Source organism: Odontesthes bonariensis, chromosome 3 (genome assembly GCF_027942865.1).
Source record: "Odontesthes bonariensis isolate fOdoBon6 chromosome 3, fOdoBon6.hap1, whole genome shotgun sequence".
NCBI lineage: Eukaryota > Metazoa > Chordata > Actinopteri > Atheriniformes > Atherinopsidae > Odontesthes > Odontesthes bonariensis.
The window spans coordinates 20728556-20754531 of NC_134508.1; the positions used below are offsets into that span (position 1 = coordinate 20728556).

Below are 25976 nucleotides of genomic sequence, written 5' to 3' on the forward strand. Positions count from 1 at the left end.
AGGGCCGAGGTAAGAAACTTTGACCTACATCCACTTTAAAATAAACAAAGAAAATTGGACGTTATTTTTTGACCTTTAAACCTTATTTGTCTTTGCTCAGGATCCAAGCCTCTCCCCGTAATGGCGACAGCACACATCCTCCTATGAGCAACGCTGTTCTGTAAAGAGACGAGCAACTTTATTAACCCCGCATTAACTCTGTTGTACAGTCCATTAAAAAGACTCAAGATGTACAATAAAATATGCATTTATTTATAGTGATTAAAGAACCATCCACTAGAAATTATCCTGCACACCACCTGTGTGCTCACACGCTGTCAAATTAATTCATACCCTAAAGATACCGACTCAATTAAAACGTCCATACCAACATAAACACATTTCAAACATAAATACAGTACTGTACAGGTTTCCCTTTGATAAAGTTTTTAAGTGAGATTGTCAAGGACTAGATGTGAGGCAACACTGACATCACAAACTAGACTAAGCCTTTTCATCAAAACGTCAGTAAAAATCGAATAGTTGCACAAAGGGTCATTCGTTTCAAAAGAAAGCATCAAGTAAAACATGCCGATTTGGTTCAAAGTTCAATTTTTCCGTTTTAAAGACATTAAAAGGGAACAAACATGCTCTCGCTTCACACAGGGGAAAAAACGAGTGTAAACACAAAATGCATTCTGATAGGCAAGAAAACAAAGGCTTCGAGTGGTTAAAAGTAAAAACGGCAACTGTTTCGTTCAAAAGTGCATTGAATCCCAAATGAATTATGCGTCGGACAGCACTTGGTCATCACCGTGTCTCTTTGTTTGGTTACGAACTAGTAAAGCAACTGTTGTGAATAATTTGAAATGATCTGGCCTGACGACAACTTTAAAATCAAGGAACACTGTTGAAAACTAAAACATGTCAGAAAAAGAAGAAGAATAACAATAACAATGAAATCCCTGTCATGAAGAAGTCATCCACTTGCCAAAAGGCCACACACAGTACAATTGTAGGATTCAATGAAATGACACTTCAACTCTCGTTGGGGTAATGTCACAGTGCAAAGTCACGTGTGCAGCTGACGGCTCATACAATCTCAGTTTACAAGGCACAAGCTTATGAGTCCACTGGGGGCGGAGGAGGCAGGAAACCTGTCAGGCGTGTGTATCCAGTGCCGGCTTAAAGAAGCACAAAGACTATTAGATTCTGCGGGTGGTTTGGAGTAATGTTCATTCCAGAGAGGGAGTGCGCCAATTTAGTAATCGCTCAACCAGTTTGTCTAAGCAGCAAAAGACTGGACTAAAATCTGGTCGTTGCAAATTTTCATAGAAAGTACCAGGACTGCCTCAATAAGAAATGTGAACACATCCAAATCGTGCTCATCTATAAAAATGTAACAACTGTTTTGGTAAGGGTACATACTGAATCCACATACAGCTCCCAGTTTAATAGCTACTCCTAGATAAAAACTAATGCAGTCTAAGACCCATTATCAAAGATTAAAGCATTCGTGAAGGCTATAATGTTTATAAAATGTTGTTGTTCTTCTAGTTTTGTACTTGTCTCAAAGGAGAGCCGAGACAAAAACTGGTTATTTTAAAATAACGACAGGATTTGTTTTCACTAAGCATATCATATTATAAAGAGGCGACTGCATGGATTCCTCACTGCTTTAACATTAAATCAAGGCTGAAAGTGTGAGGAAGTCGATTGGGATTTTTACCAATAAGTTGTTTATGGCACAAAATACTTGGTCCTGCTTCACACTTGTAAATGATTTGGTGCTTTTCTTTGTCTTTTAGGATTATTCTTTTTTTTTTTTTAACCCTTTCTTGGAAAACTCAAACATGAAACATTACTAAAACAATAACAGTTTAAAGCCCCGGTCATCTGAATAAACCTCTACATAGAAACATTAAAATTGAATATTCAAAACAAATAATATTTCCTTCATGTAAAACAAATCTTCATTTAGATAAATGTAAATAAAATTAGACTGATAATGTCAATACAAATTTCTGTACAGAAAACTGACATAATGTAACTGTGAGAAGAAGACGAAAGGCTTTTGAATGCAGTCAAAAAAGGTCACGTTTGCGGAGGTAGCTCATGCTCAAACTGACTGACTGAAACTCTAAATTTGCACTTCTTTGAAGGGATCCATTTGGCCTGACGGCTCAAAACAACCTGGAACTAAAGGACCACCATCCCACTGGCAGACAGTTTCTTTATCTGTGGAATGACGTCAAACTACTCCAACAAATCAGGAAAAACAAAGTGGTAGCTCTGGTGCAGCTGCTTTTTTTTCTTCTTTTTTATCTGTAAATGTGTCGTTAAATACTTGAACACTTTAGTTCAAAACGAATAAAGCCTAAAGAAAAGTGACCCCAGCTCTTCAAGAAGAAACTTGTTAAAACCACATACAAAACACTGAAATAAAAAGGTAAAAGTTTTAAACCAACGTCTTAAGTCTGAGGAACAGTTCACATTAACAGCAGTCCTTCATCTCGAGCATCATCAGGAAACTCCACCTGCATGTGGAGAAACTCGAGATCCAACTGGACCAATTTTCTGCTTTTAAAGAAATATGAGCCATGATAATCAGAATGACAAGCCGCACACATTTAGAAGCACCCATTCCCTCAACACACCCACACACTGTTGGTGTCATTTGCCTGCTGGAGCTGCAGGAGGGTCTTTAGCAGCGACAGGAGGGGGGTCTGCATCCTGTCTCAGGTTAGTCCTGGGTGGCTTATCCCCCTCTCCCTGCTGTTTCTCCTCAAAAGCAGACTCCTGTTGTCTTTCTGCAGCATCCCAGGAACTCGACTGTTCAAGTGTATAACCCTTTGGGGTGGGGGGCTGATACCGGTATTTGTAGCCAAAGGCACGCAGGTGGTAGGCGTAGTATTCCAACAGATACATGCCTGCTGCATCCACATAATGGAAAGACACCGACAGATCCGAGCAGCATTTTGGGCCCTGCAAACGGTAGAAGACATGAAAGTATCATACTTTCTGTGTAAATAAAACTAATCACAGTATTAGTGAGCAGTGCAAATTTTAACTCGCGCCCATTAAGGAAGCTCAGTGATGTAAAGCTGGATTAATAAATAGAAGAAAGCAGATAATTCATTGGTCTGTTTGCACAGTCTTTACACCAGAGCTTTTGTCAACAAACAATGAGAAAAACACACATTCATATAACCATCATCCACGAGAAGACAAAAACATCCATTCAAACATTAAACTGACAGTTTGGTATCTTTGAAGTGGGGCAGTGTGAAGGTGCTGTTATTCATACTCAGTTCATTAGCTACAAGAGGTGGTAGTCAGCATATCCAAAATTTGGAAAAGCAGACTCAGCAAAAAAAAGCAATAAATTACATGTGTAAGCAACAACATTTTCTACAAACAACGGAAATTATTACAGTGCATGTGAATTGAAAAAGGATCTAAAAAACTCCTTCACGGTTGTGTTGGTACTCCCGTGTGCTTCTCCAAATTAGACATGTGCAAACCACAATTGGCTTTAGGTAATACGCTGACTAAGGATAACTACCTCGTACAGCACCACTTCAAAGAGAACAGCAGATCCCTGTAATAACGCTGAGGTCGCCTCGTAACACTTTAGCAGGATTGTCAGGATTTAAGAGAAATTCCACAGACTTTGCTGTACTTGCCTCTGCAATGGGGTAGTAGCAGTAGCTCCAATACCAGAAGCTCTTTGGGAACTTGGCTGTGAGGTGTTGCTCAGGAACAAAGGGGTGAAATGTCTCCCTGTGTTCAGTGTCTCTGGAGTCTCCTGCCAGCACTCCGACTTTCTCCATGCATTGCCCCATTGCCAGATCCTCTACAGAGGTAGTGTGAGTGCACACTTTGTTTTTAAAACCATCTACGAATCTCCGCAGGGCTTCTCTGCTCAGAACGTAGCCCGCACCACCACTCATGTATCCCTGCTTGGTGTAGGGCTTGAATCTTCGGCCAAAGTAAATCGGCTCGTCCGGCGTGTGGTTTGCGAGAATCCAGCGCAGGTTGTCCACAATCAAATAGGTGTCGTCGTCTGCCTTGAAGAACCAGTCCGCCTCGTGGGCATGATGCTCATAGGCATATTGGAAGGCCCGGATCGTTTTCCAGTACAGCTGATCGCGACCCTCCTTTGTTCCTAATCCCACCGTTGGGAAGTCGGGGTCATCCACAGAGCTCATGAAAACCACAATGTTGCAGTGGCGGCTCCATGTGTACTTCACGTGGCGAGCCTTCTTCTCCAGATTGTTGGGTCCAGTCATCACCCAGCAAAGAATACGCACCTTGTTGTACAAGTCATCGGCCATGCGGCTGTCCTCACCTGGTTAGGAAATTAACATGAACACCATTTTACACTTCAACATCCTTTGGACCAAAACAACTTATGTTCTCATAAAGACGTTTGATATTTGGGGGAAAAAATTAAAAGACAAGAACTGGAACGGCAAGACTCTCATTGAAAACTTCTATTACTGTCGCTCGTGTTCATTCAAAACTCGCCACAACAATTCCACAGTTGCTCTAAAAATTTGGGAAATTGGCTTGATTATTAGCTTGTCTGTAAAGGTCACGTTTAACATCTAGCTCCAAAATGCAAATACTTGCTACTTGAGTTGCAGAGATATTTAATAACACTGTCCCAAATCACAGCAGACACCGTTTCTTAAGTCGACGGTAACTTCAGGTAACTAAGAAGGTTTCCCGTTCTGTGCACCTCACTGATGAGGAGCGCTTAAATTTGAAGGCACTTCCACCTGAGAAACGGCTCTTTAAAAACATTCTTATGTGACTGCTTTAACTAGATTGGCTATGTGTGACAGTTGGTTTGTGAGCATATATATATATATTTTTATGGCTTGAATCTTGGGGTACGTTTATGCTTTCAGTTCACAAATTCCCAAGTAAAGAAAGCTTAAAGCTACTGTACAGCTGTCTAATGATGATGGCAGATTGTGATGATCTATGCTTTGTTTCATCAAGTAAAGCTGTTACAAAAATGCTTTGGTTTGCATCAAACTTGCAAACTTGTAATAAGTCTGTAAAAGACTAAATACAGCTACCCACAATCACAGAATTAAAACTGATTTCGTACTATATACCCGAGTATATAAGCTTCCTTGTATTACCGAAACCATCGTTCCTGTTGAGCTGGAAAAAGCTAACTTTATTGCTTGATATGTATTAACACACTGATTGTAAAAACCTCCCAACAAACCCCAGAGGTATTAAAATGTGAACATTTGAACACTTAAATCAATAATGTTTTAAATAACATTGTTATGGATATTCTACATATCTTAATGAGTGAGAAAAGACTTCTGGGGTATGTATGAAGTTCCTGTTTGTACAATATGTGACGCAAAGAGCTGTTGTGACATCCGTGATATCAGCCAAAAACACAACCTGCACTTGTCAACAAAGTGGAAAAAATATCTTCGAAACGAGAAAATATCTGGCTACCTCGCAAATCTGGGAACTGTTAGAGCCTGTTGTCACTTCGTAAAAAGGCACATTTGGAAAGAAACCCAAAAGTTCAGACAACATCTGACTAACAGTGTACTTAACTTATTTACCCATTTTCGGGGGGGGGGAGCATTCATCGTACTCTTTAAAGGGTTAGTTCGCCATTTTGCACATTAAGCCCTGTTTTTAGGTAGTCTGGGATGAGTTAGAGATGTTCTGATCACAATTTGGACATTTGGTGCTGAACGGAGCATTTAGGTATCCACTGCTGCAGCCCCCCCCCCACCTTTGCATTGAGTCAATGACCACTCAAGCAAACAATCATAAAACGGCATTAAACTTTCGTTTGAAAAGACATGGAACTCACCGTGTGGTCAGTGGTGGACAGCGATACGTTGACCCGAAAATCGCAGCGAAATGTGCCTTCTAACAGTTGTTTTAGCATTTGGTGGACCTATTTTTCCGGACACCGTTGAATAGCAGCAGCAAGACATCCAGCGACATACAGCGCGCGGAGTAATACTAGTCAAACCAATACAAATCAATGAAGACGGACAATAATGGTAATATAACTTCTCTGGAAGCGTATTTCGCGGTGATTTTCGAGCCAACATATCGCTGTCCACCACAGACCACACGGTGAGTTTCATGTCTCTGCAAACGAAAGTTTAATGCCGTTTTATGATTGTTTGCTTGAGTGGTCATTGACTCAATGCAAAGGTGGGGGGCTGCAGCAGTGGATACCTAAATGCTCCGTTCAGCACCAACTGTCCAAATTGTGATCAGAACATCTCTAACTCATCCCAGAATACCCCCAAACAGGGCTTAATGTGCAAAATGGCGAACTAACACTTTAACATAACGTGTAAGAGAAGCTATAACTTATTGACTCTTGCCAGTCGAAATTAATCATTCCCATTTAATGAATACAAATTGAACTGCATTTGTTGTCCTTCTTGGGATTAGAGTACTGTGGTATCAGAATTTACTGTACAGTTTTGCCTGCTGTCAAAGAATCAGCAGGGAGATATAACAGATAATAGATATAACATTGGTTATATATAACTAACTAACTAACTAACAATAAAGTTTGTTCTGCCAGTGTTTACATTGTTATATGATCATCAGACCAGATCATAGGACAACACTGTATCTACGACAAACAAAGCATGTGTTTGTTTAAGCTCTGTTAAAAGCACAAAATGTAGGACAGATGTGTGTAGCAGAGCTGTTTTTTTCCTTCTCTCCTCTCCCATTAATCATCTGTTGACATCTCAGGTCTACCTGCTGTGACTTTACTTAAAACCCTCAAGATGGATCAAAGCAGCACTTTTACTTTAATAAACTACGTCTTGCCGACAATACTCGTGCACTTCTGACTATGCTGGATTTTCGAGAAAGACTTCCTGTTTTTAACTATTTTCACATGGCAGAGCAGGTACTTTTACTCATGGAAATACAAAGACCACAGAGATAAAACCGTCGACACGAAGCTTGGAAAAGGCAACTTAAATGTTATCCGGTGACTCGCTGAGGCGCACTAAAACCTGTCTAAATTGGTCGGGACGAACATTTTTGGACATGTTTCCTCTCCATTACGTACCTATATGATGAGGGTGTTTCAGGTTGAAAAGAGCGGACCTCTCTTTCTTCCATATCTTCTTCTCTTCCTCAAACTGTTGCGGATGGTCATGAAGTTTGTTTAAGCTGCTGGCCTGCTGCGCTGCCACACTCCTCTCAAACCGTACCTGCCGCAGAAACACGTACAGTGTGAAGGTTCCCACGACGAAACCCGCATAAAAGGAGAATCTGGGTGCCAAGGCCTTCATGCTGGACCGGGTGTCTCATGAGCAGTTGTTCAACTTAGCAGAAGCTGAACATGAGGGGAGGAAAGGGAGAGGGTGGACGTGAGGGTTTCGAGCTGTAGTGACCGTCCAATTACTGTGATGGCGTCAGCGAAGAAATGACAAAAGTGACAAGTGTTAAGTGTCACTCCCCGTTTTAGGTGTGGTTTACTCACCAGCGGTAACACACACACCATAGCAACTGTTTTGTCCCACAGCTACTTCTTCGCAGCGGGCGACAAAAACTCTAAACAGCGAAAGCTGGGATGTTGGCGCTCCCTGTCTGAACGTTAACAGCTCAGCTAGCCATACTAAAGCGATGCTAAGTTAACACCTAGCGTGACAAAACAACGAGCGAGCTGACCAAAACAATCACTAAACAAACTACCCGGAAGAAAAAAAACCGAGCCGTAATTAACAGTCATGTCGAGTTAATCATTTGCTCCTTTGCTGTTGGGATAGCTGGCGCAAGCTAACTGGCTTGTCCGTTATTTCATCGACGCTGCTAACGTTAACTTCGGTGTTAAGTTATTCCTCTCGCGGCAACAGAGCTAACGGAAACTGTACAGAGCTAGCTGACCGACGGAGCTGTCACATGATACCGCACCGCACATTAAAACAACAATGTTAAACTGTCCCTCATCACTACATGAACTACATCTAACTTGACTGACTGCTTTCTTCCGTCCAGATAAAACGTTACTTCCGGTCAAATTATTGCGAAAAGAAGGCTTAGAGTTAACCCTCTGTGGTAAGACTTTTCAAAAAAAGACCGACGTATATTTACAGTATTTTCACAAGTAAAAGTCGTCCAGTCTGAATCTCCCTCCATCTCTATATTGCCAGATACACAAAGTCGACGAGACACTTCACAACAAAAGTTTAAGCAATACACGTGAACAGAATAAAGTATTTTGATTAAAAGATGTGACGTCTGTTGGGATGTGTTTCCTTTTTTGCCCCTCTGGCCCTTCTCACAAATGATTCCTATCTGTTATTTATTTGTATTCCCCCACGAAAGGTTTCTATATGTGATGATAGGGTTTGGTCCAAGGAGTCTGGTGCCCAGCAGATGTAATTTTGTAGTAAGGTGGTCTCTAATTGTATAACTACACTGCAAAACTAAAGTAAACAGATGATAAGAGGGGACAAAGTCAGACTAGACTGACTGTAATGAAAGGGATGATTGGTCATATCATCAAAGAAAAGTATCCCAGGCAGATAGGGGGGGGATCAGGAGACTATACAAATAGAAAGCCAATGTGTAACATTAACATTTTTTAAATATAAATGATAATAAGTTGAATAATGACCAGAAGTATCTTATTTTTTCACAAATGAAAACTATATTAAAACAAATTGCAATTAAGAGTACGTTTCAGGGTTTTTACATATTGCTGTTACAAGAAGGAACAGAACAGTGCCCATTTTTTTTAAAGTCTTAAAGGTTAGTCACCTGGGGCTTACAAATGTAAACATCCTATCTAAAGCACAAGATAGAGGTATGAGCCCCCCAATTTGGTCCTACAGAGATAAATCCTGACAAACTTTAGGAATCTTACTTTGTATTTTTATAAATCCTGAATACTAACTACTTGTCGCCTGCCAACCAACCCTTCCTTTATACATCTTCACGAACAAAACAACTTTGGATTTCTCATTGAAATATGTCTGAAACATACAATTAAATAAATACATATGCACATACATACATGCCCTTTGTTTGTACATTATGTTGGGCTCTCCAAATGTGACTACATTTTTTATATTAGATCCCACAATTAACATGCTGACCAGTTAAGATGGGATTTCCAACAGACAGTTATACGTATACATGTCTCTGATCTGCGAGTTAGAAAGTTACACGGCCCCGGTATCTACCAACTAACGCTGAACTCAGAACTTCATTGATAACATTTTGGTAACACTGATATTGTGCCCACCTTGGGAGTCAATGTGTGCGTTACCATAAACAAATGTGGTCCTTGATACATCTACTACAGCATGACAAACCGCAAAGGGAGTTTTCTGTACTTTGGCTGGTATTTACATGTCTCTCTGTCCAGGAACAGATTTTATCAAGACGACTGCATTAAAGACACAGTCACAAAACTTTGTCGTGTGTAGTTCAGATCAAAATGAAGGTAGAGTGTAATGTTGGTCGTGGCCTCATCCGTGAGTACAGAGGAATGGGTGTCAGATGTAGAGTGAATCACAGACCTATAAGATGGACATTTCTGAATATTATCAGGCAATAGTGTCCCTAATGCGGTACTGTATCCCCATTGAAATACAGAATAGAGTGTTAAGGGACCTTTTTGGTTGTTTGGAACATGCTGCAGATTTAATAACGGTCAGTGTCCCTCTTCAAACAACATGTTGGAGCTGAGGCTTGTATCACAAATTTGCCTGGCTCCTCTTTCAATTGTGTTTGCGGTTATGTAGAAGCTAATGATCTGCTCATGAATGAATAAATGGGGCTCGATGAGCTCAGTATCCTTTAATTACTCTGGAACAGCCATTCTTACTGAGGTAACTGGTTGGTCAGGCCAGGCAAACTGCTGGGAGTGGATGCAAATTCAGTTGATGAAGCAAATAGACACACCCAGCACCTGAAGGCTTCTTTTGTGTTTCAACAGTGCAGATGGCGAATGTAAAAGTTGCATTTACGTAACACACTAGGCAGTCAGATATTTGAAACATATTTAGTCAGGTAGCTCCTCATTTAAGCTGCGCTCACATACAACAAATTAATTCAAAAACATATTGACACAATAATTATGTACATATTCAGCTCCAAGTAGCAACAGTTATTCACAAACTATACAAACTAAGCCCTTTATATACATGTCTGAAGGGTTTCGTGAGCATTCATATAATTGGTATGCTGGATCTGATTGACTTGGAAGCTGCGTTTGTTTTACTTTGCTAAATCAAAGTAAATTACATTTTCTTGTCAAAAAACAAACTAAATACACGCTTGAAAGACTTACTGTACGCCTTTAAGCATTTGGAATTCCTTTAACAGTGTGTGACTACCTCACAAACAAAACTAAATCTTCAGGAAACAATGAATAAACTCTTGAGTTTACAAAATCTTTTTTTTTTTTTTAATGTATAGTGGCTCGGCGTGTGCGCTAATCATTGTGGAATCCAAAGTTGTGTGTGCACGTAACTTTTTTACTGAACAAAAGTGTGTCGGAGAGTTTCAAAAACCAGCGAGAAGTGGAATTTTAAAGCCTCGAGTAATTTGGACTTCATTTTCAGACATAAGAATACATTTTTGGGAAAAATCCGTGCAGCAACGTGTGCAGACACTTCATTCAGTTTGTTGAGGTAAAAAAAAAAAGTTCCTCTTCCAAGTCATTTTACAGGTAAAGGACTTTGTCAATGGAAACATTGCGTTCAAGTGTGTGCTGTCGACGACTTCAGAACTAAATGGAAATGTTTGGTAAAAGTGGAAAATGCTTCTGAAAAATGCACTCACTGGAATATCACTCGGCTATTTCAGCCGTTTATCAAATCTGAATCCCATCTAAAAGGAGGAAATGCATAACTTCCTTCAACTGCGCAGGTACAGTTGACATGTGGTTTCGTCATGCAACATATGAACAGTTCCCATCAGAGACACCTACATTATTGCCTTTTCAAGACACACTGACACTGAATGTGCAAACAGCTGAGCTGATATTATCTGCCAGGCTTAATAGCAATAATTCAATCAAGTGGGCTGTCTTTGTTTTTTTTTTTTTTTTTTAACTGTGACAACAGCTCAGAGTCCATCTCCCTACAGGTCTCCACAGGAGTTCAACATCACAATAGTCGCAGTGAAAAGTACTGCGTGAGATCATATGTCCACATCGTCTGAGTCAGATGTGCTGGATGACTGGGACTCCTCTTGGTTCTCTCCCCACACAAATCTATAGTTGTTCTCCAGCTCCTGCTGTCTCTTTTGCTCTTTGTAAACTTCTTCAGTTCCTCCAGTCTGCGGGGGTGAAAACACAGAGCGTTTCAGAAAAACAAAAAAAACAACCGTGATCTTTCAGGTCTGATGTAATTTCAATTGCTGACGAAGTGAAAACTGTTCCTCATAAAGGAACTGACTTAAAGTCATCGCGTTAATCTGCTGACAGCGGTCACAAAACACATAACACTTCATACTCAATTACAGGTTTACAAGTGAAGTCTCAGATCTTCATTAACTTCATAAGCTTTGATTGACTCATTAGGACTTGTAGACGAGTAGGAATTGTCAGCTGATGACTCTTTCAACCCTCTTCAGACCTTTCTAAAAAACTCCCACTAAGGATCTGAACATAAGGCCAACTGATGTCCTCAAAGTGATGGGAGGTTATAAAAGAGATTTCAAAGGCTTTCCAGCTGTCAGTTTCCAATGAATGAAACGCCATTGATACAAAGCAGTAAAGGTGAACTACCGACATCTAGACAAGATTAAGAGGAGCAAGAAAACTGTAGAAAAAAAACTTCATGTTTACAGGTCAGTGAAGTGATCCAGATCCAAAATCTGACTGCGTGACTGCTGCGTTTCACTGAGTCACAGCGGGTCTTGTGGACAGATTAAGTTTAAACTCACTGGCATCAATCACCAAAGATATGTTTTGAGGAACAAAAAGAGCAGCGTTTAAAAAATGTTTAAAAAAGGCCTCGCCAACTCTTCAGTGTGGGCATGTAAATATCTGCTTTGTGTGTGTGTGGCAGCCGGTGGCACTGAATCCATTGCAGAAGGGATACAAGTAAAGATAAAAGAATCTAGAAGCAAATATCAGCGAGTCAAGAGGCTAAATCTGAGCACACGTTGTTTAACATCAATAAAACAATCCAAATCAGACCTCAAAATCAATCATGAACTGCTTTAAGAAACAAAAGCTTTCATATTGGTTTTCAAAGTCTTTTAAAAGCAGCATCACTGATGTAGGACATGCTGTGTGCACACAAAAACCTAAAGGTATCACAGAATCTGAAGTGATATGAGAAAAAGAGTGGCCGAAGAAAAACAAACAGACTCTAAACCGCTGTGCCCAATGGAGGTTAGAGTTCTGACAGCCCGAACTCATGCACACAACTGAGAACTTTGAGTTCAGGAGACGTACGCCAAACAGTTTATTGCTTGTTGAGTTATACAACACAGTGCCCCCCCTTTACTTTGGGTTAATGCTTTATCTCATTAAAAAAAAAAAAAAAAAAAAAAAAAGACAGTTGAAGTTGAAGAAAACCTCAACTAAACTGTGATAACCTACTAACCCTGTTAAACATATTCATATCCAAGTGTCTCCCATTTTGGAATATCTTACGGGTTATCCATTCATAAAGTCAGACAAGTCCAAACCTGTGGACAGCACTAGATGATTTAGATTAAAAAACAAAGATCCTTGTGTTCCTCCAACCAGCTGCCAGAGATAAGAGTCTGTTGGGAGAGCGGCATTTACCTTGAATTTATACGTAATTTATATGTGATCCTGACTTCACAATCATTATTTCTTAGAGGAATTCAAACAAACCCAATAAAAAGTCCTTATGAGTGCTTAAATTACCAGGAGATTTATGAGTAGTTCCCTGAAGGACTTTGTATCTTCCTCAGTCAGCCACTGATCCCCTGATTCCTCTGCATTCTTTCGCGTTAAGATCTTCACCTCGATCTTACCTAAATAAAAAAATAAATAAAAAAAACAGGGGAAACAGAGTGCTTAACGTTTAAACACAAACACCCAAGTTACAAAAACAGAAAGAAAATTGTGTCATGTGTTAATCAGACCGAAATGTATTATGCAAAGCAATAGAGGATGAAAATAAAGAACAGACATGAATGACACCCCCCTCTCCATCCGTCTTTCAGGTGATCTTAACCTCGTGATGTTTAAAAACTTGTGTGTCTTCATTTTAGCAGAGATGGATATCAGTGCCTTTTTGATGACTAAACCTTTTGTAGAAATATCTAAGATGTGCATACTTTTTGATAAGATGGGAAGAGAAGAGGTCGAGATAAGAAATGGAGAAGAGAATAGGCTGCGAGTGTTGCGGTCACTCCCCCTTCATACCTTCGGCCTTCAGTCCTGCCTTCTCTAGCTGTTCTTTAACCACGTCCTTTATGTGCTGCCACTGGGGGTCTCCTTCGCCCATCTCCTGAATTTTGACCTCCCCATCGGGGCTGCTGCCTGTCTTATACTTAGTAATTTTGATCTTAACGTGGTCATCAGCTGCTTGGTCTGGGGTGACGAGACAAAAGAGGGACAAACAAGACAATTTACCTAGAAACCCATCAGCAGGGTCACAGGATGGAGGCGATAGGTGCCATCCAAAAATCACTTTTTTTTTTTTTTTTTTTTTTTTAAATAGACAGCAGCTTTGAACTGTTACGGTACTATGTCTGACTTCAGTCATTTCAGTTTTTAATTAGACTAATGAAAATAAAGTCACCCACAGTTACATCAGTGGCAGCAGAGGAAAAGACCACCAACTGACCAAATTACTTCAATTTGGTAACAAGGTCTCTTATTTTTGTTTGCATTAAACTCCATGAATGAGTGCGTGTCTTCCGAGATGAAGGATGTCACTAGAAACAGCTACTGGACACATAAATGACGTGCGACGATGGCACAGAGCGAATGGACATGCACGTGACTCTGGGTGGGACCGGTTGCCTGGTTACCTGGTTGCTTGGGAGCCAGGCTGGGGCTGCCCCTGGTCGGGTCGTTGGCTCTTTGGCCCGTTTGTTGCTCTGGGTCTTGAGCGTCATTCTCCTCCAGATGATCGAGTAGCTTATCCAGTGTCGTCTCCAGTGTCTGTGTTGCCTGAGTGCGGTCAAACTCCCCTTTCAGACCCTCTGTCTCCAATTCCTGCTGGGCCTACGACACGGACAGAAGACAGTCATATTTAAGCCATTTGTTGTTGTTAACACTACAACAGATATGACCTCTTGACATATTGTCTCTCGTCTGAAACCTCATCTATGATGTTGTCAAACTCCTTCTGCATCTCCTCCTTTATCTCCTCCATCTTCTCAGAAGGAACAGAGAGGTCAGCCATCTCATCCTCAAACTCCTCTAACAGCCTTTCATCTTCGTCCTTCTCCTCTCTCTGCTTCTCATGCGTTTGCATGCTGCTCGTTGCTCTCTCTTCGACACTTTTAGCTCGGTTTTGTTCCTTCTACAAAACAAATGAAAAAGAGAAACAATGATTAGGATACCAATGCACTCTAAAGAAAAGCACATCTACTCCATGAGGCAAGAAAGGGGTAAGAATTTGATGAGTTACTAATGAAGAACCTTTTGGTCTTTTGAAAAGCTGAAAAAAAAAAAAAAAAAAAAAAGGGAATGTGAACTGGACACGTTTCCACGGGCTGACAAAAGGCAAAAACCTCTTCAAGAATTGATCTGATCTCTGGAATGTCAAATCATTATCTGCGAAGATGCTGATCAGTCACATATGTTTGCTTGCTCGCTCAGACCAGAAACAGCTGTTGAGTAACGTCTTTTAGAACTTTGGCGAAAGTTTGTTAGATCTTTACCGTTTTCATTCTTCTTTTTCTCATTTACATTGTCTAAACGCAGAGAAAAGTCCCCGGTGAAAAACAGATATGGACAAACACTGACCTTCCTGTTGCTCTCCTTAAGGTGTTGTACAAATTTCATCAGATCTGCTGGGTCAGTGATGATCTTAAAGTTGAATTTTTCTACTAAAGCGAACAACAAAAAGAAGATCAATAATGCATAACAACAAGAGGACTAACGTTTAGACTAATGGTTCACAAATCAAGACAGAAAATAAAATACTCTACTGGTCCAATTAATATTGTAAAACAGTGACTTGAATGATGATAAATGGCATGTTGTGCAGCAGTACCTTCGTCGCCATCATCTGTGACTTCATTATCTTCTGGCGAGTTATAGCTACCATCTGCTGCCTGACAGGAAAAGAAAATCAAGTTAGGGTTGTGAAATGGAGAGGGACAAACGATACCCTCTGGTATCCTCCTCACTGGAGGATAGTGACTGGAGCGAACCTTTTCACACAGACCAATTTGAAAAGGAAATTTTACATGCAAAGAGACAGGAAAAAACATCCAACCTGGATGAATGACAATATCTGAACAATGATTAAACTATTCACTAATGGCTCAATACAATCCCAATTAGAATGTGTTAGTGTAGGTGAATTCTTAACAGTTTTTATGATTAACACTGTGCAGCCGAGTAAGCTCGTTTTTTTGTTTTTTTTTCCTTAAAGAATGAAATCATCTAGTTCTCCGAGTCGGCTTTCATTCATCACGCAGGACATCTTTCATTTTGAGATCTACTTCCAAGATAAATTTCAACACCTCGTTTTCCTGTTGAGAGGCTGCTGTTTTTGCATTTCCCGGCTTTGTGACTCCTTCCCAGAAGGCAGAGTCTTCCGTCTCTTCCGACTCTGTATCCTCGGACACAACAGCATCATCTGTTTGAGCAAACAAACAGCAGAACAGAAAAGCTTTACACCTTCCGTACAGAGGTAAACACTGTATATGGGTGAGAAAGGATTTGAGTGTCATTACGTGTAGGAAAATGCACCTTTTTGGTGTGCCTGGTCTGGTTCATTGCTGGGTGAAGCCGAAGCCTCCTCTGCTGTTACTTCCACTGTTCCATCTGCCCCTTCATTACCAGCTAACATCTCATCGAGGCTCTTCAGCTCCTCTGAGATCTGCTCCACTTTGCGCTTCGTGTCCGCTGGGAAAAGAGGAAGATTGGAAGAAGAAAGGACAGAGAGACAGAAGAAAAATCACACATTTCTTGTTGGTTTAGGTACAACTTTCCCACCATTAAGCCCTGCTTGAACAGGAAATAACACCAAAGTCAGTAGGAGAGATGCTCTCCAGTTGCTGCGACACTGTTACCTTCATCACATTGTTCACTTACAGACTTGAGCCTTGACGTAATCCATGTACTGTTGGGCACTTAGTGCTGGCTGGCACACGATACTCTGCGGCTTGGCAGTGGATGGTGGTCGCAGGAATGGATGCTGGCAGGTGCGACTGGTGTGAATCGTCAGCACATAGCGACACGACTGAGGCTCGTCTACACGGGCGATGTAGTCAACCGAGCCTTCTTCACACACAAACTGGAAATAATGGAGCAGAGAGTCATGTTTACTCTCTCGAACGCACAAATTCAAACGTGCAAACGAATGGAGACCCAATAAGTCCTACATAAGCTTTCTTCTGCAAGTTGAAAAACACTTTGGAGCAAACTACAAATTGATTCTTGTCCCAAGTTTTTGTCCCAAGATATTCAGTCATTTTCAGTCATATTTAGTGAAACCTGTTGTTCCCTCTGTGCATGTTTCCTGTGCCACTGGCTGCTACACAAACCCAAAGCAGAATATTTCCACCCCTCAGCTAGGGCTGTCGCGGTGAGGGAATTCCCACCGCGGTGACTCATAGCCGCTCAACAGCGCGGTATGCGGTGATATCGCATTTTTGTTCATTAGGCTACTTTCCACGACATGCAATGTTAGATGAAAATCGAGCGCATAATCCGGCTTTTTTCCCCAGCGATTCTGACATTTCACTTTGCTTTGCCTGTCATTTACTCGCTCACAGACCAACATAGCGGAGATCAAGCAGCGCATACCCCAGTTCTGCAACATTGTTGCCAGTGCCACATGGCAAATATCAACATTGTTGCAGACCTACGCACGTTTCGTTTAGGAATGACGGAGAAAAACGAAGCAGATCAGTGCAGCAGTTGAGCTCACGTGTCCGGGATACAGTTTTTGTTTTAAACAGACTGCCGCCGACCAACCAACTCCGGCACATTTTTTAAACTTTTTTTTTTTTTTTTTTTTTTAATAGTTTCACCTACACAGTTTTGTTGAAATGATCAGGTATTTCCCAACAGCAAATGTGCACACCAAGCTGTGGTTCTGTGGAAGCTACTTTTCACAACAATGAAAAGAATGTGCATTTCTGGTGTTGGTGTGAAGACCTGGAATAAACTCTCTAAAGAGCTGAAGCAAAGTCCAAGCATGAGCTATTTTAAGAAAGGTCTCAAAATGGTTATTATTCAAAGGTATAAGGAAGAACAAGGGGGATGATCCTGGCTGGGAATTAAAACTATGTATGATTTCAGCAAGTGTGTGCAGGTCTGTGCATGTGTGGGTAAATGTATATAGGTCTGTAAATAGTTGTGTATTATTTTCGTATATAAGCAGACAGGTGTGTATATGGGTGTATGTATGTATGTGTGTATAGGTGTATGTATAGGTGAACATGTACATATGTATATGTGTGTGTATGTAGTACTTTCATCTTCAGAGAAACTATAATTCTTATTTCATGTTATCAGAAAGGATATTGGAAACTGAAAATAATGTGATAAATTACTACTGGAAAAGGGGTATGATTATATAAGTTATACTTCATCATACTCCTTTTCAGACTCATAATCACCGATGTGATGTGTCTTAAAGAAATTTATTTATAATTTATTATGTACTTTGTGTTTACTTGGCACTGATCGGTGAAATGTTTTGTCTGAAATAAATTACTATCATCATCATCATCATCATCATTGTTGATATTAGACGGTCGCATTTACAACGTTAAACATGGATAATAAGGGAAGATTCAAAGCCATAAAGTGTCCGGACTAGGCAGAGGAGTAAAGCCGAGATAAAGGTAGGCCACTGCATTTTATTTTAACTTCTATTGCTACGACACTGAGTAGGCATATTCTTGTAATATCAGCTGCCGAGGGAGAATGAGACCACAACGAGTAGCATGCAGACGTGTGTGCGTGTGCGGTGCCTACATGCAAAGATGACGACAGAAACGCGGCACCTAGCTGTGTTAATGTGTTTGTCCTGCCTTGCGGGGAATATACAATGTATCATTATTACTGTGCTGGCTTTAAAAAAGTATCAGTTCTGTCAGTCGCTTTGTATCTACTGTGCAGTCTTAAAAACTCTTTTAGTTTCTCGAGTTGTTCTGCGCGTGCAAGCGGGCGTGCGGTGGGCGGTGGTGGCGGTGGCCTGGACACGCACCGCGGAGGTCCTCTCAGCACCGCGGTGATTGCATTTTGCGGTTATCGCGACAGCCCTACCCTCAGCCTCAGGTAAGGCTTTACCAGGACAATTTCGCAGGAGCATTGCTGTATTTTTAGACCGTCCAAATTGTTTTAAAGGAGCCAAAAGGTTGTTGAGAGTTACAATGTCTGAAGAATCAGGGGATTTAACTTCTCTGGGACCATCATCTCCTGACAACGTTACAGTTCTTCCTCTGCTTTGCAAATCCAAATGAGTCAATTAAGGCCTAACAAGGTTAGCAAGTAACAGGGCTTTAAAAATAGCATTACAGGAAGTCTGAAATCCTTCACGTCACAGACAGCATTGACTCATTTAAGATTTTTTAGATCCTGATGTACAAAAGTGATTATTATAACGGTAATTGTTGCTGCAATTTCTTTTGAGAAAATATATATATGTTTTTTAAATACATATAGGGCAAAGTTTAGATGAGTGGTAAGAGGAAGAGAGAGAATTGAAAGGCTTTTGAGAAAAATCGCCAGTGGAGGAGCAAAAGTGAGGTCACAGAGTGGCCTTTTTAAGCAGGGACAGATGAAGAAGAAGATAAATCTGAATGGATATCTGCACCATTAATAATAACTGATGACAACATTTTTCATAAACCATTAACACTCTCAGATTTCAAATATCCGACAGGATGCCCCACCACCATGCTGAATCCTGTTCGCTTTGTTAACTGGCATAAGGCGGTTTGAACACATGGATCGTAGTCAGGGGAAGAGGCACATTACTTGTTAACCACATTAATGCCAGATATCCCCCTGAATACCTTAAGTGAAAGTTTTGAGTTAGGACCCACTGGCAAAATACGCTGACGTTTAAGAAAAAGTTCTCCAACTTAGTCAAGAAGCACAAGGCCAAACATGCTGAAGAAATCAATTAATTTCTAAATTCACATGCGGCAGCAGAAAAAGATGTCACACGGGTTTTGAATTGTAAACATAGGTCTGATGAACCAATATCAGACTATGCTGTCTGATATTGGTTCGTCAAGTTCGTTCGTTTCTGATTTGTTCATTCAGTGACTAACATGACTTTCACACAAGACCATGTCAGAGATAACCAAATCAATGTTTAGCCCTGAGATAGACACAAAAACATTGTTTTTCTTTTATATTTGTATAATTATAGTCATCAAATTCCCTTTCCTATACTGTGATATTTCTATTACTAGCTAGTATAGAGGGGCTCTTGCCTATTCCTATTCAGTTCAGTTCTTGGAGTAGGAGGCTCGGTTTTCTATGGGCCGCATCTTTCAAACAGTTACCTGGGTTGTACCAATCGTTAACTGACACAGGCACCATCATTTTCTATTTCTTTTGGTACCCTAATTAGGAGTACAGAGCAGGTACCCGTTCGATGTCATGTTCTAGGTAACTGAATCTCTCCCACCCTACCCCACAAACAGGACAAGTTAAAATAGGTTGGAGTAGTAATATGTTTGGAGATGGCAAACCTTTTAATGCCCGATTATAAAAAATAAGCAGACATTAACAGTCAAAGAAACAAAAACGTTTTTACATATTCTGCAATAAAAACACATCTGGGTCTGGAGTTTAGAAACTAGAACCTTAACCTAAGCAAACAGACAAACTCACTCAGGCCATGTGGGATACAAATGTCACCTCAATTTAAAATGTCTCACCCGAACTTCAGCCTCTCTAGGATTTCCATTTAGGTCGCACTTAGAGCCATTTACATAGGCCTGGCTGTGGTATCGTTTCAACTTGTGCTGTTTGGAGGCCTGCAGAACGGAAAAGATGTTTTAATCGAACCGCCTGGTTACATTCTTGGACAATTATGAATTTCGGCTTCTTGTACGTCGGATGATTAATCACAAAACACACAAACAATATAAATGCAACACTGTAAAAAAAAGCCGAACTGACTGCTGGCTCCAAAATCATTAAACAGACAGGACTGCTGTGTTTGATAGCATGACTTTCAGTTATATGCACGCACACACATTTCTGGAACATTTACGTTCACTGGGATTTAACAGTGTCTGATTTTAAAGGGCAAAACTATAATTCTTCGATAATTAATCTTTTTTCTGTTGCCAAAAAACTCCCAGCTGCTTCATGTTTCATACAAAAGACAAATGCAGCTGAGGAAATAATGTGGGTTGTTATGTCAGCATAAATTTCTTAGAATAGGTGACTGATGTGTTGTAAATCAAAGTAAATTTAAATATTTTTCCATATCACACCCTGAAATTGACATGGATTTATTCACTGAATATTTCAATAATCAAACAACACATTCAGCCACATACTTCCCACTGTCACATGAAAGCAAATGGGTTTAGCTCATATTATACAACTATACAATTGGACCATTAGTCATTTTTCAAATGCACTGAAAAAACATGGGATTAAAAAGAAAGCATATACAATCACAACAGAGGTGTCTTTACCTTTGCCGTTTCGTTGCTCCAGTCAAATTCAGACTCATAATAACCAAGGAAGAGAATGTCCCCTTTGATTTCTGTGTCTGAAAAGAAAAGAATATCAGTCACAAACAAGTCGAAAGGAAAACATAGTGGTGGTTAAAAACAGAGGGAAACTCTCACCTTCAAGGTGATACTGTCTGATATGTTGACCATGACAAAACTCATACGTCCACCAGTCCTTAGTCTGCAGGAAACAGACAGCAAACAACAACCTATCATTTCGGCTAATTGTTTAACGTCGTCTTCAGTATAATATATGATCCTGTTCGACTTTCATTCAGTCAAAATTACTGTACAACCCCCCCCGTTTCGATCAAACGCTTTTTAACTTTACACTGTTCTGTTCACTAAGACCCCTTCCTTCCTTCCTTCCTTCCTTTCCTTAAAGCTTTGCTTTAATACAACCTTACATCAACTTATGAGGAAGCAAATAGTGAGTACGTCAGGGGTCACTAGGATAAGGAACGCATTTCTATCATATTACTAACACCTCCCACCTTCATTATCTTTGCTTTGGCCGTGCAACAAGATGGGGAGGAAACACAGCGGAAAGAAGACCATTTCTATGTGTTTGGGAACGACCATGTTTTGTCAGAATTTTCGGAGCAGAAGGCAAATATATCCAAAAGAGTGGCACAATACTAATGAGGAAATGAAGCTCACCATTTTAGAAATATTAACCCGACTCAAAGCTAAACCAGGAACAAAAAGACGTGTGCCTCCTCACCCCGCTTCTCCCAAACCAAAAATAAATAAATTACTTTGTTTAATTAGATTTATCAAAATAACAGTCGAAGTCAGGAGGACCCATTCACTCATTCAAAATTAATTTATGGGCGCTTCACATTTTTTTACAAACACGGTTTAAAGGGATAATCCGGCGTAAAATGCACTTAAGATCAATTTACGGGATGTTGGGAGTACATACGCTGAGTTGACACACAGCCATTTTAACGAACAGCCTTGCCACTTACTATTAAAGCTGCAGTCTGCAACTCTTTTTCAAGCATAATGCCTGGAACTGTCCGGGGATTCTGAAAGTTGTACATTAAATACCCCAATACAAAAAAAAAAAAAAAAGAGTTCTCTAGGTCCCCTATATGTCCCGCTAGGTCCCTCCAAAGCCAGCAGGTTTGTTTACAAAATTGCAGACCGGACCGGTAAAAGGTAACCAATCAGGTTTACGAGCTGGGCTCTGTTGCCTGTCAATCACCGATTGTGCACGCGCGATACAAGGTAGGCTCGTCCCCACGCTTATTTATCTGGACTATTGAACTTTATTACGGGCTAGTCTACTTACTGTGTCTTCCATGATCGCAAATGACAGGTGAGCTGATGAATGAGGAGTCGTGTAGGCGCATCTGGCGTGCACGTCTACGTGCACGAGTTCTCATGTGTTTTGAAGGGGCGGGACAGGAAGTTGAATAACTTTTTATTTTTCAGTTAAAAAATAAGCATTTCTTGCATTTTGCGACTACGGAGGTCACCGTTTTCAACTTCAAGCGTTCTGATAGATCATGTAAACTCTTAAAATGCCAAAAAGTAGGACTTTACGTATGACAACAACAAATCTTGCAGACTGCAGCTTTAAGCCCCATTGTACCGGCTTTTTGGCTGCAGTTCCACCAGAATTCCACTGGGAGCGTCGGAGGAGACCAGAATGAATGGGGCCCAATGGAGCTAGATGCTACAAATGGTCAGTTTCACCTAAGTCTCCTCAAGAGCGCTCAGATTTGAATGTAGTTTCTGAGAGCTCAACATGGGTTTCAAGTCAAAAATCTACTGAACGAGTATATGTATCCCTTTGATTTCTTACAGGTTGGCTTCTTGTTGTCCACAACGCGCTAGCATTGTGCTAATGACAGCTGGTCGACCAGCGAAAGAATGAATTACGACCAGAGGCACCGCTTGACGGCTGGCTCCATACCAAGCGACGACAGAATTAAGATGGACTTTTTCCGCTTATGTTACCACATATTCTCTCTTACTACAGCTCTTCCTTGAAAACGCTGCTGCCTTTGAGACCAACCACAGATTCTATAATACTAGATAGGCTGTGGACCAACAACAAGTAGGATTGTTGCCGTAAAGCGGCATCTCCGGTCGTAAGCTATGTATGACGTCATATACACTTAAAATCCTTTTTTTAAGCAAATGAGTGGCTCTAAAAATCTAAAACTCAGCCATGGGTATTTTCTAAACATCCTCTTTCGAACACAACATTCGAATTACTAGAGAAAAAAGTATATCTTGAGATAAGGGCACGCTAGGGCGTATGGCTCCATAGGACACCATTCATTCTGGTCTCCAAAATTGAGCGCCCCACGTGGAAAGAGGGTGGAACTGCAACCAAAATCGCCTCGTTGGAAACCGGAAATGCACCGTGAGTTGCGAATCTGTAGTATTATAGAATCTGTGGTTGACATCAAAATCATGTCATTCGAATGCGTTTTGAGAATTTCGATTTGACCGTTTTTAGCCAAAAGTCGTTAGCCTGGAAGTGAATGGGGCATATCATGTCACCGCTACAAAACGCTATTTTTATACCTCTTCTACAGCTCCAAACAACATAACACTAACGTGGTAGTGAGTAGAGGGTCCCTAAACCCAAACCGAAGTGTCCCGAGGTCTTCATGTGGTCGGATATAGAGTCCAGAATTAATTTAATCAAGCCAGTACCTTTCCGGAAATGTGTCTGCTGCAGCTGCCGCTACAGACCGTGGTGAAGTTGGTTTGATATTGGATATTCGACAGATATTCACAATAAGGAAATAAGGTGTCTTTTTTTTCAAACCAATATCAAACCAACTTCACCACGGTCTAAAGCGGCAGCTGCAGCAGACACATTTCCGGAAAGGTACTGGCTTGATTAAATTCATTCTGGACTCTATATCCGACCACATGAAGACCTCAGGATAATATTTATTTTATTTAAAAAAAAAGACATTAAATATTAAAAAGGGTTTCCTTGATAATAAAGGGTGTGGGGAGTACACAATGAGTTTGTGAATACACCAGAAGAGGTTTTGTGTTGATATCTTTAAAAACAAGAGAGCTATTACAAAATAAAAGCCATAAATATGACTGAATCATATATAGTGATTACTTATGCCTTTTTTTAAAAATTAAAAAGGGTTTCCTTGTTAATAAAGGGTGTGGGAAGTACACAATGAGTTCATGAACACATAAGAAGTGGTTTGGTTTTGATATCTTTAAAAACAAAAGAGCTATTACAAAATAAAAGCCACACATTTGAATGAATCAAATACAGTGATTACTTATACCTTTTTAAAAAAAATTAAAAGGTTTTACTTGATAATAAAGGGTGTGGGGAGTACACAATGAGTTCAGGAACACATCAGAAGTGGTTTGGTGTTGATATCTTTAAAAACAAGAGACCTATTACAAAATAAAAGTCTAAAATGGAATTAACTATGCACACTGAGTTAATGTTCTACCTAAAATGATTTTTCTGGAAACTAAAATGCTGTGAAATCTTTATAGTGAGTTCACAAACCCATCAGAAGTGGTTTGGTGTTCATTGGTTGTATATCCAGTGAGTTATTAAAAAAAAAAGAAAAGGCGTTGCACTTTTGCGATGGTCCCTAAGCGCTCCGGCTGCCGTAGTTCACTTCGAAGTATATTCGGCGCGGTTACTCTGATCTTTCAGGCTTACTTTGGTGAGTTGATCAAGCCTGTGATATGTTAGTCTTAGTTTTCTGTGCAAATTCATATCATCCTGAGGCTAATTGGTGCTGTTTTCGTGACGCTATTACAATTACACCGCCGGAAAAAAGGCGAATGTCGAATATAAAACCAACTTCACCCCGCTAACGACTTTTGGCTAAAAACGGTCAAATCGAAATTCTCAAAACACATCCGAATGACATGAATATTGCAAAAAGCAGAAGTATTTTGATCTCTTTTTTCTTTCCTTCTCATTCTGCTTTTGACAAGTTGATTACACAGATAAGTTGAGACCTCACCTTTACTAGACATGGGGCTTTATGCATTGGCCTGAGCAGGTCTGGGACATCTGGTCCAGTGTACCCTTGTGAGTCCGGTTCAGAAGCTGGATCCTGATGAAACCGGATAGCCTGGGCTGGAAGTCGACACTCGTAGAGTTGCTTATACTTATTGGACACCATCATAACTTCCTCTGTCTTGGTCTAATAAGAAGAAGACTATCATGAAAGCTGCAGTATCTCTTAACAGCGTCAGTGACATATGTTATCCGAGCTGTAAGAAAATTAAGAATAGATAGTTGACAACCTGGTTTTGGTGTAAAACAGACAGTTAGGTGCAAACGTCAAGTGAGAAACGTGTTGTTGTGACGGCTGTCACAACATGCTGCGCTCGTCTCTTGGGAACAACTCCAGTATTAACCTTAACTCATCTTTATACACCATTCTTAAAATATCTGTAAACTTATTGTGCGTCTTCCTAACACTGCTGTTCGTAAGACTCGCAATTAATTTAAGTTGAATGGCAATAAGCGAAGAATTTTAAAGCTAGCAAACGGCAGTCCACAGTCTAGCTAAGTAGCTACACGTTAGCGTCCACCAATAGCCACACTCACCTGCCCCAAGATGACGGGGTCTGGAAGAATCTGAATCCCATATTTCATCTCATTGAGCTCTTCTAAATTCAAGAAGGCTGGAACACATAGAGGGCATATTAGCATTAAAAAGTACAACCTCTTCAGCCATCGCACCAAGGAGGCAGCCATCGTTCACCCTCTTCTCAAACCCCCATTTGTCTGACGGCAACAAAACACAGAACGCCTGACATGGAGGACGCTTATTGGTCAACGTGAGAAATACTGCTTTATCATTGGCTAGTTTTTGTGTCTATTAAAGATTATTTTTTTCTTTTTTTGGTCCTGGGACATGTTGGTTTCGCACACCGGCATAAATTGAATGGGCGGCATTTATAATACACATTAATAATTCACGTAAACACCAGACGTCCTCGACTTTCTTGCCATAAAATAAACATACACTGAAGAAGACAAATCATGCAGAAATCTGTGAGATTGGCCAGATGGATAAAGCATGTCACCAGCCAAGTTTACCAAATTATTATGATCAAGAGAATTATTTTCTTAGTTGGAAACCCGAATGTTTCTTATG

The 25976-nt window shown here is 40.4% G+C and overlaps 2 protein-coding genes across 5 annotated transcripts; both read right to left on the reverse strand.

The window, feature by feature from the left end:
* Nucleotides 1–231: 231 nt before the first annotated feature.
* Nucleotides 232–8018, reverse strand: c1galt1lb (core 1 synthase, glycoprotein-N-acetylgalactosamine 3-beta-galactosyltransferase 1, like b). Of its 2 annotated transcripts, XM_075460906.1 has the most exons (4): nucleotides 7493–8018; nucleotides 7076–7345; nucleotides 3666–4330; nucleotides 232–2964 (listed from the first exon to the last, which is right to left on the reverse strand). In XM_075460906.1, exons 2-4 carry the CDS (start codon nucleotides 7299–7301, stop codon nucleotides 2653–2655), a joined length of 1203 nt encoding a protein of 400 aa, XP_075317021.1. In that variant the 5' UTR covers nucleotides 7302–7345; nucleotides 7493–8018; the 3' UTR covers nucleotides 232–2652. The 2 variants fall into 2 exon arrangements, with proteins under 2 accessions (XP_075317021.1, XP_075317020.1); XM_075460905.1 differs by having other exon boundaries at nucleotides 7076–8018.
* Nucleotides 8019–10005: 1987 nt separating this feature from the next.
* On the reverse strand, nucleotides 10006–25627 carry os9 (OS9 endoplasmic reticulum lectin). Of its 3 annotated transcripts, none has more exons than XM_075460908.1 (15): nucleotides 25424–25627; nucleotides 24831–25013; nucleotides 20965–21028; nucleotides 20809–20885; nucleotides 20038–20136; nucleotides 16226–16427; nucleotides 15881–16036; nucleotides 15652–15767; nucleotides 15177–15237; nucleotides 14927–15006; nucleotides 14277–14480; nucleotides 13984–14179; nucleotides 13373–13540; nucleotides 12869–12978; nucleotides 10006–11301 (listed from the first exon to the last, which is right to left on the reverse strand). In XM_075460908.1, the coding sequence occupies exons 1-15, from the start codon at nucleotides 25571–25573 to the stop codon at nucleotides 11164–11166; spliced, it is 2004 nt and encodes a 667-aa protein (XP_075317023.1). In that variant the 5' UTR covers nucleotides 25574–25627; the 3' UTR covers nucleotides 10006–11163. The 3 variants fall into 3 exon arrangements, with proteins under 3 accessions (XP_075317023.1, XP_075317022.1, XP_075317024.1); XM_075460907.1 differs by having other exon boundaries at nucleotides 14927–15009; XM_075460909.1 differs by lacking the exon at nucleotides 13373–13540 and having other exon boundaries at nucleotides 14927–15009.
* Nucleotides 25628–25976: the final 349 nt, after the last annotated feature.

Bases quoted from the DNA above. Each gene is read 5' to 3' on its own strand.
- os9 (XM_075460907.1), bottom strand. From the start codon at position 25,573: ATGGCTGCCTCCTTGGTGCGATGGCTGAAGAGGTTGTACTTTTTAATG. The intron at 25,014-25,423 runs GTGAGTGTGGCT...TCTTCTTATTAG, and splicing joins ACCCCGTCATCTTGGGGCAG to ACCAAGACAGAGGAAGTTAT. The intron at 15,238-15,651 runs GTGTTGAAATTT...TTTTCCTGTCAG, and splicing joins CCTCTCAACAGGAAAACGAG to GCAGCAGATGGTAGCTATAA.
- c1galt1lb (XM_075460906.1), bottom strand. From the start codon at position 7,301: ATGAAGGCCTTGGCACCCAGATTCTCCTTTTATGCGGGTTTCGTCGTG. The intron at 4,331-7,075 runs GTACGTAATGGA...TTTCCTAACCAG, and splicing joins GAAACACCCTCATCATATAG to GTGAGGACAGCCGCATGGCC. The intron at 2,965-3,665 runs GCAAGTACAGCA...TACCGTTTGCAG, and splicing joins GCTACTACCCCATTGCAGAG to GGCCCAAAATGCTGCTCGGA.